The sequence below is a fragment of the Rissa tridactyla genome, chromosome 4 (assembly GCF_028500815.1).
Source record: "Rissa tridactyla isolate bRisTri1 chromosome 4, bRisTri1.patW.cur.20221130, whole genome shotgun sequence".
Taxonomy (NCBI): Eukaryota; Metazoa; Chordata; class Aves; order Charadriiformes; family Laridae; genus Rissa; species Rissa tridactyla.
In genome coordinates, this window is record NC_071469.1 from 48694814 (window position 1) to 48710651 (window position 15838).

General features: G+C 49.7%; 1 protein-coding gene across 1 annotated transcript in view; it reads left to right on the forward strand.

Annotated features, from left to right (window-relative positions):
• Positions 1 to 15838, forward strand: part of ALX4 (ALX homeobox 4) — a 40345-nt gene that overhangs the window by 11068 nt on the left and 13439 nt on the right. The window contains 2 exon segments of the mRNA XM_054199850.1: positions 8118 to 8167; positions 8169 to 8184. Of these exon segments, the coding sequence (XP_054055825.1) occupies positions 8118 to 8167; positions 8169 to 8184 (66 nt within the window).

Below are 15838 nucleotides of genomic sequence, written 5' to 3' on the forward strand. Positions count from 1 at the left end.
ACTTGAGAGACGGACAGAGCAGGTATTATATGGCCAGCCATCCAATCTCTCTCTTATAGCTGAGGATATCCTGGCACATGGTGAACTCTTTAACAGCAACTGATAATGTTTTACAAACAGGCTTTCATGAGCTCAAGGCTGCCGATCTGAAATAGACGCCAGAGTGAGGTGAGCTGTTGAAAAGAGGTAGACAAAGAGGTTTGCACCCTGGGAAAACACTCAGCCAGGGGCAATGGGGCAGTGCTTCCCTGATGCGAGGGAAGGGAGCAGGGCACTGTCAGTCTTGCGGGGCACTGGTCCTGCTGCTGGAGGCTCAGCTGTGGACTTCCCAGGCTTACAAAAGCTCCACATGGTCCTTGTGAGAAGGGAAAGCTACCTCGGTGGCGGGAGGAGAGCAGCTGGGCATTTTCAGAGCTGAAGCAGTCTCTGCTGAACGCAGCTGGGGGTGCCTCTGGGGTGGGGACAGCACTGACACAAGACCACGGTCACCAAAGGCTAGTTTTCCCAACACCTTGTTCAAATGCCTTTTTGGTGGTAGACACCTCCCTCACCAGGACAGCAAGAAAAGACTGAGTTTGCATCCTTTTTTTCCTCCTTTCTTTCATAGTCTGCAGGAATGAAAATGCTCCTGCTTCATCCAGTAGAGGTAGGTTTGCTAGAGCAGAGTTTAAGGAGCTGAAAGTGTCTCTCAAAAAGCTTCCTAGTAACAAAACAAGGCGTGATTGAAAAAAACTTTCATTTGGCAACTGTGTCTGCTTTGGAGTATAGCCTCTCTTTGGAGTAGCAGAGTAGCTCTTCGGCCATAGTGAGAAAGCTTGGAATTTAAAGACAAAATGTTGTATAGGAGATGGGGAAATAAAACAATGGGTGATGAGTATTCATGAGAGCTCATTATATCCGAAATACTCAAAAAGGAGGTTCTGAGGTTTCGTTATAATGTCAAAACCATTGGACATCTTGACGTTCCAAAATCCTTAGTCAACCCAAGAGAGAACTGGTTTTGAGGAAAATGCAGACAGATGACGGAAAATTACTACAGGAAATGTGATGCATTTCTTGCATGGGTTGTATTTCAAAATTGGGTCCCCAAAGATGGGGAGAAACCCTACGGAGCAGTGTCTCCTGGGGACCTTACTGCTATTCATTGCTGTTGATGTTGTTGGGCCTTTGCCTGAGATGGAATCTGCCAGACAATATTTGTTGGTAGCTATGGATTTCTTTAGAAAATGGCCTGAAGCTTACCCAAAAAGGAACCAAGAGGCTGTGATTGCAACCAAGCTTCTAAGGGATGAATTTTTCACCATATTTGGGGACCTAGACATGAAGAGCACGCAACAAGGCAGAGCTTTGAGGCAAAAGTATTTCAACAGGTTTGTCAGATGCTAGTAGACGCAATAGGAGGTACCCAGCATCCTACAGATGGTGGAGAGGGGAAGCTTAGCTGGTTCTGGGAGGAAGCGCTAAGCCAACTGCATGACGCTTGGCCTAGGTGCCCCCATTTACACTGCCTGGTCTCCCTGTGCTGCTCCTCAAGGCCTTGGTATCTGCTTGCCCCATGTCGGCATCTGAGGGATCTGAGTGTGTCTTGCATGGCACCAGAAACCTATGAGCGGGCAACTGAATCAGACCCCAGCTATTTTACAAGAGAATGACAAAGGAACCAGGACTAATCCTGCCCTTTGTCTATTCTGTTGATTGTAGTGACTTTCAGAGAAGTAGAAAGGGAAAGTGCAGCCTGACCCCAGTTCTCCTTTTCAGACATTAGCCAGGAAACATAGCACACTCCTTGCAAAACGTTTGTAAATTTGGGCCATTTGCTATGCACTGGTCTGGCCTATCTGGACTCTGCAAAAATCAAGTGGAACGGCTCGGGTTTTTCTAGACAAAGCCAAATGCAAGTATTGCCTCAGGCAACATGCACGTTCTCTGATGTAGGCTTATGTGTAGAAACCTGGCTGATTCCACATCCCATGGAGATGGAGAGATTAGGAGCCCAAAGCAGATAAACCATGGTGTGTAGCAGTGGCCACTTACGTGTATTAACACGTAAGAGGCCAGTGGGTCCTGGTCCTGTGTTAATCAAAGGGTGTTTGTGCCTTACCATTAATAGATAATATCTGCAATGTGCCCAAGAGGAGTTGTGAGGGGAACGGAGTCTGTCCTGAAAGCCAAGAATACAGCTGTGGATGTTGAGTCTGACAGAAATTAGTTCCCTACTGGGGAAAAACAGGGAATGGCCTGGTTTAGCCCACAGATTTCATTAAAACCAAAAACTTTGCTGGGAACTCCTTCTCAGGGTGTCAAAAGGAAAAGGAGCAGCAGCTGAAAGCCTGCAGTGGCATCCCAGTGGGAGAAGCGTCAACTCGAGCTGGCTCTATGAAAATGGCCCAATGGAAAAACCCGATACAAGTATGTAAATAGCTAAATTGGTCGCTTTGACTCTCTTCCTCCCCGTATGTCTGAGATGATGCAGGTCCATGGGTCTGGTGGGTTCTGCTGGCAGAAGGCTGAGCAGGGGCTTGTTTTGCAGGGTTGGGTGCCTGGTGGTGGTGAGCGAAGCAGTTCCCTTTTGCTCAGCCCCATTCCAGAAGCACTGACACAGTGGTGTAGGCATGGGCAAGCCGATGAAATCAGGGGATGAAGGCACCGAAGACTGCTCGAAGCACGCTCCAGAGCAGGCTGTGTGTGCCTGGAGCAGGGGGCAGGGGTAAGCAGGGGACCTGTCAGTGTGGCAGTGATATGGTTGATCCCAGCAGGGCTGTCCCCCCCCGCTCCTCGCCCTGTCATGTCCTGCACAAAGGGATGTGGTGCCAGGCCACGCCTTGCCCAGGCAGACAGCTCTGCTCCACAGCCCCCATCTCTCCTGGCAGAGTTTTCTCCTGGAGGCAAGACCCATTAAATAAAGGGATGACACACTGGCTTCCAGACTGCCCCTGGCTGGTAATAATCTATAGAGCTTCTAACTGTAGCATCTGAACATCACAGTCCATCTACTGACAGGAGATGGAGTACCAACATTTTTTTTTCTGTTTATGTCAGATCACGTTCTTGACAAAGTTACACACATGCACACACGCATCCCCCATCCCTCTCCACTGGGACTTATTTTACAAAGGAATTACTTACAGGGGGAGGTTATTTAGTTCCGTATGTGCTACAGTTTGAAGGAAATCGGACTGTAGAGCAGTTGTGCTATCCCTGTTTATAAGTGTCAACTTCATCAGCTGTAGAAGGTGTCAATGGGGAAGAACAGTGTGATTTAAGCTGATTTGGGAAGGTGCATCATTGCTTTGGAAAACAGGGGATGTGAGCTGCAAATACTCAGAGAACCCCTAATTCCGGGCAGGCCTCTTGCTACCAGCAGACGCAGCACAGGGGCTCTCTGCCCCCTTCTTCAGCATGGAGACCTTCCAGTTTCCTCTAGCACTAAAACCTTGGCTCTAAAACCCTGGCTTGTTGGAAGCTACAGCCTCATAACTGTGTTCACTGAAGGAGTTTTGTAGTTTGGAGCCCCATTATTTACATCCCACTGTATATCTTCTCCTGAGAGCCTTATGAACAAAATGGATTGCAGCAGAAATCACACATTCCTGTACAGGCATGTTTGCCTCTCGTGAAGTCTGCAAAATCACGACCCGAATGTACGGTGAGATAGTAAATCCGGGAAGACAGAGTGCGGGAAGTCTAGTCTGAGATGAGAAGGAAGGAGAAAGCCACCCACTGCAGCCCCAGCAGCTTTCCTTACAGCCCCTCTGAGCCCGAGGGCCGGGGATGCTTTGGGAAGCGGAGGCCAGCCTGTGTCTAGTGGCCCCGATAATGCCACGAGTCCCCAGACATCGGAAACTGAAGTGTTTATCCATTCTTTCCAAATCTAATTCTTTCCATAACCTTGGAGATAGGCTTATTTCTGAAAAGTGGAGGAAGATGGAGTGGGTGAAAAGGGGTCTTGCTGACTCTCAGCTAGGAAACTCTGAAATAGTACACACCTTTCAGACCGGCGCTTTCATGCACCAGTTGCAGCCCATGTTTTATGCTTGTGTATTTTATTGTCTCTAGGCCACCCCGCTTGCGGTCGCTCTTTCCACGTGCTGTTTAAGGCCTCCCCTTGCTTCCTGCCTTGCTAGAAAAAGGCAATTTTTAAACACCAAAGCTCTGGTTGTGGCACTGGCGTGGGGGTGGCATCTTCTTTAGGCAAAGCCCTTCTGAGCTGGGGGCTGTGTCAGCACATGGACGCTCACGTGTAGATCAGAAATCTCCCAAAACAAGGGCTCCCCTAAGGGAGTATTTTGGGAGAGAGGGGAAAGGAGGGACAAACGCCCCTTGCGTTATGTTTGCAAACTGTCTGCGAGCAAGGTGTGATTTTTCAAGGTCTGTCTGGGAGCCAGGATTGTTGTTGGGGTGATGTTTGTGAGTAATCTTTGGTCAGCAGATTGCGCGCGTGTGTCAGGCGGTGCAAGAAGTAGGCAGCAGAATGGTGATCTGTGCTGGTAAGTGGAAGGTAGGTACACGGCGGACACATGAGATAAGAGTCTCATCTGTTCCTGGTTGGATGAGCATCACTGGCAGAAGGAGGTTTCTGGGGCAAATTCTCCTTTTCACAAGTTTCTAAAGAACATTTCTGTAAATATTTGCTAATGTTTGCTTGACAGTTGCAGTCACTCCTGTCAATATGATCCCATCCTGGCATGTTAACTGGAAACAAACACTGAAGTGGGCATGAGCCCCCCTGATGTGGATACAGTTTTTAATTTAGAATGATTTTCATGGTCATCATCTTTCACGTTGTTGTCCAGTTCTGCTGAGAATTAGTGGTGCTCCAGGAGTTTCACTCTTTCCAAGATTCATGATTTTTTTGTTCTCTGTTAGGAAGTCTGTTACCAGAATTACTGTTGTTTGTGTCTACTGTCTGACACTTCCTACCAAAATCCTGCCTCCGCTTGCTTCTAACTTAATCAAAACTTAACGATTTGGCCTAAAAGCTCCCACAGCAGTTGTTTGCCTCCAGCTGTTTTTATAATACTTTTTTTTTTTTTTAAAGTTCATCTGAATCAATTAAGCTGTTTCCAAGAACATAGCTAAAACTAAGCACGTTTTTGTTTTCTCCTTGTCAGAAAAAAATAATTATGTCCTTTTTCAAAATTTCTGGTGCACTGTGCTGTGGAGTAAGAACGACAGACTCGCAGAGGAGCTGGGCTTTGGGTAGGAAATGTGCTTCATGCCTTTCTTCTGAAAAACCTTCCAAGAACAAGCCTTAAGGAGCTGTGGTTCTCACTGACTCAGTAGCGACAGCGTTGATTTTCACACAAAATACACTGTAGATTTCCCATGTTCCGGGCATGTTTCCAGCCAGGTCTGAACTCTCTCTTCTTGCAGTGGCCACTTACCCCCATAGATGGTCCAGCCTTCTTTGGACCCAGGCAAAGTAGGGGAGCACATTGTTTGATGTAACTACAGATAGAAGAAAAACTGTATCTGGGGAAGAGGCAGAAGGCTGGGATAAGAAATCTGGATGTGGTTGAATGGTCTGAAGACTGGGGAGTGTGTTGCGTGTTGGACTGAACAGGGGCTTAGGTCTGGGTGGCAAAGATACAGAGGTATTGCATTATTCAGGGCATCTGAGAAACATACTGAGGCCAACAGGACCTTCATCTCCAAGGTGCAAAAATATTAGACAATGCTAAGTACTTTTTAAGACTCGGTCTTAGGTATATCAGGGCAGTTGTTCTGCCCTTTGTCGTTCTCCATCTCAGTTTGCTGTCCGTAGAACGTGAGCAATAGCCGTGCTTCATCTCACCGGGCTCGTTGTGGCTTAGGCATCTCTGTGCAACACTCCGATATGTCTCGGTGAATGCTGCGGGAAACCTAGAGGACACTGCTGAGCAGGGTGCGGATGCCGTGCAGTAAGTAAGGATTGCCTTCACATGCTGGATGATGAGAAGAAAATGGCGAACTGTCTACTGTAGGGATGCAGTATGTATGACCCAAAGACCCAGGAAGCAAGAAATATTTTAGAAAGGAAATAAGGGGAAAGGCACAAAAAGCCATTTGCACAGTGCTCTCACTGCTCATCCTCCTCTGTCCCATAGACAAGTTTGGTCCCTGCATTAGGTATAATCATGGTGATGAGCAGCCAGGGACCACCTCCAGCTGGCAGAGGCAGCTGCAGTCCCTCAGTGCCGGTGGAGCCACACTGCTCCAGGCACCATCCACAGCTGCAACAGCATGAGGGGCAAATGCCCTCTTCAGGCCAAACCCCAGAAAAATTTGGTTCCAGAGTGGCTTTATAAAGGGATGCGTGCTGCAGGCGATGGTGAGAGATCCACATCTTGGCCTGGTTCGGCCACCACCAGGTGTAGTGGCCAGACCCTGGTAACTTTAGTGGCCAGGGTCGAGTGGCTGGAGAGCACGTGCAGGATGGGCGGACACTGTGGGAGCACGGCTCACCAGGCATGGGCAGTCTGGGAGGAGAAGTGAACCACTGAGGGCGAGAAGAAAGTAAAGGTCAAATTCTCTTGACTAGTACAAACTTACTTCTTTCTTTTTTTTTTCCCCTGGTGACAATTAAACGTGTTGCAAGGTGAAGTAGTCCTCAAGTGAAATGAAATCCCCCTTCTCAGGCCTCGGAGCGCATAGCGCTCTGAATTACTTGACAGGCACAGTTTACCCTTTGAGCAATTCACGACTCCCCCTTCACAAATAAGAGCACACTTCTGTGGATGTTTTCCTTGTTCAGTACTACCTAATGGATTTTTTTTTCTTAATAACTGTCATTTGCCCTGCATCTTGCTATTCTCAACTCAAAATGAAAAACGTAAGTCGCTGGCTGTGAATACTATTCATTATTCATTTACCAGAGGAATCTTAGGCACATTCATCCCATTTCCTCTTCGTGCCTCATTATCAATAAACCTTTGCCTCGCTGCTTCTGTAAATCATTTTCATCCCTTTCCTTTGCGAACCACGTGCTTGGGCTCTTGCACATGCGTCTCATGAGAGTAATTGGCCAGGTCACGTAGTATCATTTTTACTCCTTGATAAGCTGGCAGAACTTCATTAAGAGGAGATTACTGAAATGCACATACATATTTTTTTTGATGAAGGAAACATTGCACTTAAACCATGACGCGAGCAGGGTTTCCCAGTATTTTCCCGAGCACAGCAGCTTGCATCAGCGGTTGGTATGATTCAAAAGACTTAGATTACCCTGGCTCCCATGGGGAACGTGCACCTTCTCTCTGCTGTGATACGAAGGACATGGAGCTAACCCTCCAGAGGTAAAAGTGCACTCAGCTGGCGGTTAGATTTCAGGGCTGAGGAGAAACAGGGCAGAACTCCAAACATCCTTTCCCTCCTCCCCATGGCCCCAACAGAAAGAAACGCAAGGCATGAGAGCGTAGCACCCGTGATCAATGGTGGGCTCCCATCGAAGGCTGGAGCAGTGCTGATGGTTCCCCACCTTGGCAGCTGCTCTTCATGTCAAATGCCAGCAGTGGATGTAGACCCGGAGCCAGGCTAGGGCAAGGGAGGACTGGCTGCTGCAGAGGCTGGAGAGATCCTACAGGGGCCAAGAGTTTATTAAACTTCAGTTTAACTGGAGCTGAAATATGTTCCTCTAACACAGGGCAGCAGAAGTTAATGGAGTCCTTTTTGCAGACATTTTATGACACTCTTTGGGGCTACATATAAGAAGACTGGGGCATTCTGAGTAATTTAAATAAATATTTGTTTAGACTGTGTGAGGGGCAATTGGAGTTTCCAGGCAGGTCAGTCTTAGACAGATTTTTCTTTCTTTGCCCTTTCTCCCCAGCTGTAGCATAGACACTCTGCAGTTCATGGCCAGGCCACGCAGCACAGATATGCCCCCCCAATACCTCGAAACAGCTCTCCTGGTCAGTCAGACCTTAAGGCTGCCATGCACTCCTTGTACTGCATGGGGGGCTCACGGGGACCAAGGGTGACAGCCCCTGGCTAGCAAGGGTGGCCGGTGCCCTCAGACCCTGTTGGGACTCCAGGCTTCTCCCTCTCCCTGGGCACCAGCATCGCCTCAGCAGGAAAACCCCAGGGGACTGCAGCACCGTCCCCATCTCCTGACCCCACGGCAGGCAGATTTTTTGCAGTGGGTGACCTGAGCGACAGAGTGAGGAGGGGTGTAGAGGTTGGGGGAAACAAACCTGCCCTTGTCAGGTTTGCTGTTAGTTATTTTGTCTTTGTTCTTGGTTGGCAAGTTCCCAGGTTTGTTGTGGTGCCTCTTGCTTCAGTTTGTGATTTTGCTGCCCTCTTTCTCTCTGCCAGTGAAAGCTGATGCCAGTCTGTCGCCAGTCCCAGTGACTGTGAAGCCAGTAACCTAATTTCTTTCTGGAATACTCCTAAAAGCCTAGCGCTCGTAGGAACATTAGCAATTCCCAGACCTGGCTGGCCTTGAGTTTTGCAATGTGCAGTCAGAATGGAAATAAGTTTTAGCTGTGCTTCCAAGAACAGGCAGATTTGGGGATGGCTGAATGTTTTTTTCCTTCGTCTGGGCCTTTCTTTACTAATCAGCTGAATAAAACTGAGGAACAGCAGAACTATTTTCTTAAAGAACCTGGCCCAAACTTTGGCCCAACCTTTAAACTCAACCCTTTCTGTGGTTCAGTGAGTTTCAGCCAACTTTGGGTGTTTCCTGTTTTTACTTCTGCTTTTCCATCACTACTACTTTCCAATTTCCAAGCAAAAACGGTAGCACCCAAATCCCCATCGGATGCGTTGTACTTGGGTAGCAACGGGGCAGCTGCAGCATCTCATCCAGACTCGGAGTCCTCAGCTCTTCTCCGCAGGGGCACCTGGGAGCCCAAACTGGGAAGCAGGAGAAGCAGCACAGGAGCTGTGCTGGGCGGATTTGTTGGGGCTTGTCTGACTGCCCGTCTGAAGCACATAACGCTTCACTTTAAGCATAAGGGTAGTCCAGGGACACACATGTGCTGCAGCACTTTTCTGGATGAGGGCCGCAGGCTGGCTGCTTCAGCTGGGCACAGCCCGCTCAGACGCCTCTCTGGCCGGTGCCTGCAAGCCTTTTGAAGTTCGTCTGTCACTAATTTGAAACAGGACTCCATAATGCAGAGGCAGCTGAGCTGTTGCTCAGCTCGTGACAAAATGGCTCTAACCTCCCTCCTTCTGCCCCTCTGCCCTGTCGGTTCTGTCAGGGTCGCAGCTCCAGCCCTGTTACCAGCAGCACAGAACAGGCAACTGGAAGTCACCTCTGGGAGGCAGCTGAACTTCAGCAATGCATTGCTGCCTCTGCTGCAAAGAGGTTGCTTTCACAAAGCGGCCAGACAGGAGAACGCAGAGAGAGACAGACCGACGGACAGACCAACTGACCGACGGCATGAACACTGTCTGGGCAGGCACAGACACATAGGATGGGGTGAATCACTCTCCAAGCTGGCGGCAGGGAATTAAACTGCACCATAGCCAGACGTTAGAGCAAGGCTCGACTCCCTTCAGGTGGTTTTGCCTCACCAGTCCTCCCCACCAGCTGGAAGGAGTGTCTCCTGCTCTCCTCTAATTCAGCGGCTGATTTATATCTGTTGTCATACGCGATGGCTGGTGGTGCTTCTCTTGGTGGGTGGTTAATGTGGAAGGCAACAGGCGTTGGGACCATGAAAGTTTGCACTGGTGCCTTGTGCCTCCCTCTCTCCCCAACAGAGCAGATGCCCTGCTCACCCAGTGCCCAGCCTTGGATGGAAATTGTAGGGAAAATGTCCAGGGTGTGTTGTGGGGAAGAGGGAGGCGCTGACCGGTTGTGGGGGAAAGCTCTGGAGGAGATGGCAGCTTGCAGTGAAGAGCCCCCTTTTGTCTTGCAGTGCTCGGGCAAGGGATCTTTTCAGATCTTTGCAGTGGCCAAAGGGCACGGGTGAGGTTAAGACGAATACATAAATCTGCATCCGATGGGGAGGCTTATGCTCTTCATTTGAGAGTGAGAGCTTAGCACTAAGCCCCGCATCACCCTCGTCTGTCACTCACATCTGAACAACCCTCAGTGTCTCCACTGGCACTGCCGGCCACCAGCCCCAGAGCTTCCCAGCGCTTACCTTTCCCTCTGCAGGTACAGGGCCTGACTTTAAAAGGCCTCGGAGCAGGGAGGGGATTTAATCCTGGCTACCTTAAAGACTATCCTCATGTAACTCTGCTGGACAGAATTTCCAAACAGGGGAGGAGAAACCTTGCCGTATCTAGGTTTTCTAAAGGAAACACAACCCTGAGAAAGGCAGATGATCTTAAAATAAGCCAGACAGGAGGATGGGGCAGATGCTGCCCCAGATGCTGGTGGGCAACTCAGCTCAGACAGGAGCGGGACAGAAGCCCCACGCTGGGTCAGTGCATCAGGGCATGGAAAGCCCCAGGCTGCCTATAGTGCTTGTCTGTGGAGAACGAATGTCTTCGGGAAACAGCTGCCTGTTCTGCCTTTCATTTACCCAAGGGTCTGCGGACCTTTTTGCACTTGGCTCCCAATAAACAGCTTGGGCTGTGTGTAGGTATGAGGCTATGACTGAGAGGATCTCATTCAATACTTTGTCCTATATTAGTGGTGCTGATTTGTTTGGTTTTTTTTTTCTTTCTGAGGTCTCATATTTTTTCTTATTCAGCATTGAGCCAGGTCTTCAGAGCAGTTAAGTGCTCACATCTGGCTCTGAGGGACTTGAGAACAGCCAAGACCCTCAGGTGACCGTGGCCATGGCAAGACAATGAAGGATTGCTTTGGAAGGCGTAGACTACTTATCCAAAAGGTATCAAATTCAGAGCCAAAGGGAAACTGAAAGCCCTTTCAAGCCACCTTCCAATTCTTGCCTGCCTCGTGCATCTTTCTTGTCAGACAAGCACTGGTGACATATCAGTTCAGAGGTACTAGGTGGCTTTTGGTTCACATACACTGTTTTAGGTGAAGGCATAAGTAGGACATAGCAGAAACCCACGATTATTTCCCAGCTGTTTGTGACATGCCTACAGTGGGAAATAAAAGCCACATTTTAAAATGCAGTAGCTGAGCCATCTTGACTGTCATGCTTTAAAGCGGGACTTTGTATGTAGCCTGGCGTGCTGAAAACCCATAGCTGACCACCCTCAGCCCTAAGCCCGGGGCTGCCTGTGTGGGATCTACTGAGGGTCTGGCTGCCACTGAGCTGCACGGAGGTGACTGTCAGCTCCCTCCACTGTCACTTAAAAAGCCATCTTGTGGCTGATCCTGGCACAGCAGAGCGCATCCCCAAGGCACTGAAGACCTTCAGGTGGCAGAGAGGAGAGAGCCAGGTCTCTAAGAAATTCAGAGGTTCCTCAGAGAGAGACAAGATGCCCAGCCTTGGAATTTTTGGCATAAACAATAATCTCCTTTCACATTCGGTAGTGAGGAAGCCAATGGAGCAGTTTCATTTTCTCCCCGTGGAGGCAATGGCAGTACGTTTTCTTGTTCTTTCTCTTTTCCTGTATCACATTCTGGGAGCCGGAAAGCGAGCTGCAATTACAGTGGCTTCCTAGAAGCATTTTTGTGCCTTTAAAATTTGCCAGTCAGCTCTTTCCTGCTGTTCAAATGAACGTGCCACGTGTAGAAGGACTTGGGGCATAAACGGTGCCTTTTTGCTCTAGCCACAGCTTCTATGCGGAGTTTTCAGAATTGATTTGTTTATATAAAAGCCAGTTTTCTTAGTGTCCTTTAAATAACATGAAAGAGGAGCAAGTGGCGCATATTGCATTTGTGCAGATGGTGCTGAGCTCTCCCCAAGTAGCCACAGGGTGTGTGAATGCAGCTAATCAGACAATAAAGCAATGCGTGCCCCCGAAAGCAGATGTTTGTATGGGGGGTGGGAGGGGGAAAGCTAATGCAGAAAAAAAGCAAGAGGAACAGCAACTTCCACAAACAAATAACACACACGCGGACACCCACACAAACCCCAGGCTTGCTGTGACATTAGCTTCTCAGCAGCACTGGAGTTAATGTGTATCAAGCTGTCTGTCCCCAAACCCACACTGTGATTTACTTGAGGGGAATGTAACCAGCCAAGCACAAGAGGGTCTAAGTGCAGCCAGGGCTGAGGTCGTTTTGACTCCCAGGGAAGCATCGGGTGGCGAGGCAGTGGAACAGGTTGCCCAGAGAAGCTGTGGATGCCCCATCCCTGGAAGTGTTCAAGGCCAGGCTGGATGGGGCTTTGAGCAACCTGGTCTAGTGGGAGGTGTCCCTGCCCATGGCAGGGGGGTTGGAACTGGATGATCTTTATGGTCCCTTCCAACCTAAACCTTTCTATGATCTCCGAGGCACGCCAAATGGAGACAGAGCCAGCGAGTTATGTTATACACTGACTGCAGGGACACCAAAAGCCTGTGGACCCAGGAGTGCTGTGTGGCACCGTTGGCATTGTCCTCAGACTGCCTTTCAGGAACAGAAGGAGCTTCTGAGATTTTTCTGCTCCAGGCCTTAGTGTTGCCCCTGCTATATGCTTTGCTCAGAAAAATAAGTCTCTTCTTGAAGGTAGGGGCCCTAGGTGTGGTCAGGAGGAGCACAGTAGAAAGAAACACTCCTCTCCCCCTTTCATCCTTCTATGAATAGGCTTTTCCATAGGAATTTTTTCTGTCTGTAATTAGGTCTCCGAGGCAGCCAGGTATTTCACAGCTATTTTTAGCCTGTGGGTTTCGTTGTGTCCCTCCTTTGCTGTAGAGGCTCAGCAGGCTGCAGGCAGCAGAGCAGCAGTGCCAGCAGCTTCAGTTGGGCTCAGCTGAGATGGACCATGTCCATGCAGATGAGCACAGTCACGCAGTGGTCTCCTCAGCACAGCAGGAAGTCGGTGCGTGCCATGCCGTGAACAGAGGAGCTGCCTGGAGCGTACCCCAGCTTTCCTTCAGGTTCTGCAGGATGAACCAAATGAGCTCCCTGGCTGGGAGAAATGGACAGGCGTGCTTCCGTACGGGAACCAGCTCTGCTTTATGCAAACTCAAGGGAACTGCTGGTCACAAGGAGATGTGTTCATCCTCATCCAGAGTTGAAATGGAGATGCTCCAATCGGTTTCTGCTTATCAGTAAGGGTAACTGCAGCTTCCAGAACGATGCCAATAGCTTGTGTCTTATGTAGCCTTTTACCACCTGCAATTGAGATGAATGCTGCCCAATTTTACACTTCAATTGGGCCCAAAAGTGAAGGTATGTTTAAGTATCTGATCACTGCTAGTAATACCAGTAGTGCCAGATTCAGTCACAAAATTCTGTGTCTTCTCTCCATCTTTAAACTCTTCTCTACATCTGCAGACTGCAAGAGAGCTCACTCCCTGAATGGGAATAAACCTTAAGATGTGGGCCTTTGTACGTCTAAAATCCAGCCACTCCTTTTTATCCTATGTAACCCAAAATGTGGACATTTTTTAAGTGATAGCCCTGACTTCTAGGCTGCAATGACAGACAGGAGGCAGAAGGCTGCAACAGACAACTTGGGAACAAGTATAATGGCTTCAGCATGTGTTAAGGCAAGATCACAAGGTCTGGATAAGGTTACTACAGCCAGCCAAGTCCTGGAGGTGTGCTGGCTGGGCTGTGCTGCAAATCTTCCTTGGTAAGAAGTGTAGAATACACTGCCCAAACCCTATCCAGGCAAAATTTTAGCACTGGTATTTAAGCAGGAGTTGAAAGAATGACATTAAGAGCCAGAACTGGATTTAAAAAGCCTTCTTAAGCATCTGCACTAGAAGTTTTGGGTTGTTGTTTTTTTTTTTTTTTTTTTTAAAAAAAGCATTGTTGCTGTGAAAAGTAGAAGTCAGACCACGGCTCTGCAGGCATGGAGAGGCACCATGAAATGGCTGGTGTAGGAGGCCATAGGGATCTGGGGATGGGCAGGGAGAAAAGCCTTGTGTCCATGCCTGGGTGGGAAGGCAGAAGGCCCCTACACCACTTAGTGTGGGAGCAGAGAGGCCACCTGGCACGGCCACACGCTGCCCGTGCCACACGCTTTGGACGTGGGTTGGCTGCTGGTGGGCAGCCTCTGTGAGCTGCTGTGTGCCTTTAGGTGTCCAGGGGTCCCTGGCTACTCTCAGAGCCCCCCAGGGCTGGGGTAGCCTGTGGCTCCTCACTGAGACCGTAACGGCTTGGAGGAGACTCTGCCAGAGCAGTACGTTAGCAACACCAAGACCCTGGAGGCTTCTTTGCCTGGAGCCTGGGGGAAAGAGCCCTGTGCTGCCTGCAGCCCTGGGGTTTGCTGGCTGTGTAGCTGTCTTCCAACCTCTGAGGCTGTGGGGCTGCAACCACAGGATCTATGTGAAGGAGTCTTATCACAAAGGAGCCGCGGCTTGTCATGTTTGTGCTGTGCAAAGGACACCTGTCATTTCAAGCTGGGCCCGAAGCTGTGTATTTGAAACATCTCGCTCTACTTTGCATGCACCAAGCTTGGGATGCACCAAGCTGACGTTGCATTAAATTAAATTTCATGGTTAAGATCTTACATAGAGAAGATTTTATGTCATCACCCTCCCAAAATAGCACACTTCAGGAAAAAAACAGATATGAGTTGTGAATCCAGATGTTGTGACGGTGAGGTTAAAATGCCCGTTCCCTCTAGCCGGGGTGTCAGCAGAGCGCTGTGCTGCCTGGACCTCTCAGGGGGCTGACCGCACGGCCACGCATGCAGCATGGGCTGTTTCCTGCACCCCATTTCTCCTCCATGGGGTTCCCAGGACAGATGTGGTGAAATCAGAAAGGCATTTCCCCTCCAGGTGAGGTGGGGATGCAGGCAGCTCTCCTACCCGAAAAGGAGCAGCATGATGATGGGGGCCCACGTGCCCAGCTGTCCTGGGCTGTCCCTGCCCGTTGGCAACTGAAACAGAGTGACTCAGGGAAGTTCTCGGAAGTGCCGATGGTCTAGCAGGCAGCCAAGGCACTGGGAGAGCAGAGTATCAGGATGGGAAGCCATAAAATATCCTCTTTCTACTGCTGCGAGGGCAAGGACGGAGTCGTAAGCAATGAAGGAGGTACCAAGCGGTCCTATCAGGCTTGTAAGGGTGCAATGATACTCGCATTACCTTCTTGTCATGGAGATCTTCACAATATGTTGCTCAAGGTCTCTCTAGGTTTGATTAGAAACAGACACCCCAAACTTTGCACTGAAACTTTGAGGCCATCTCCAGTTACAGGAAGTCTGGACATATCCATATGCAGATGTATGCAATTTGTTTCACTTCAGCAGTTAGCATGACTGTTTTGAGGTCAGGGAGCCTGTTCTTAGGGAATGAGGGTTACTCCTCTGGATGCTCAGCCGAGGGTGGATGCACGCCATCCCCTCCCTACGCTGCCGTCCGTGCTCCCTGCCTCCCACCCTCCATCCCGCTCTCCCTGCCCCCCTCATGGCCACAGCTCATCCCTGCCAGCGCCCGCAGCGTGGGAGCATGAGAGCAGCGTGGCCGCGCTGGCAAGGAGGGCTCTGGGCTGGCGGCAGGCAGGCATGGGGACACCCGCCGCTTGCTCCTTGGGGCTGATGGCTTGCGGCAGAGATAAGTATCACTGCTGAAAGCCCTGGGCCCTGCTCCCAGCTGCAGCTCCAGCTCTCCAGCCAACGAAATGACATCAGAGCCGGAGCTTTTCTCTGCGTGTGTGCGTTTGTGCAGACCCTTCCCCAGCTAGCTGAGCTGCTCGAGCAATAAGAAGCGGCAGGGAAGTTCCCGAGGAGAAGCCCCAGGTCTTGCGTTTGCTGCTGCTGCTGGCGTCGCGAGGGACCTGGGAATTAGGGAGGCAGCCAGCCCAAAGGCATGGGGAAAATGTACTGAGCTTCCTGATATCATAAATAATAAAATAGAAAGAAAGGAGGAAAAAATTTCCCAGAATACTTTTACTTAT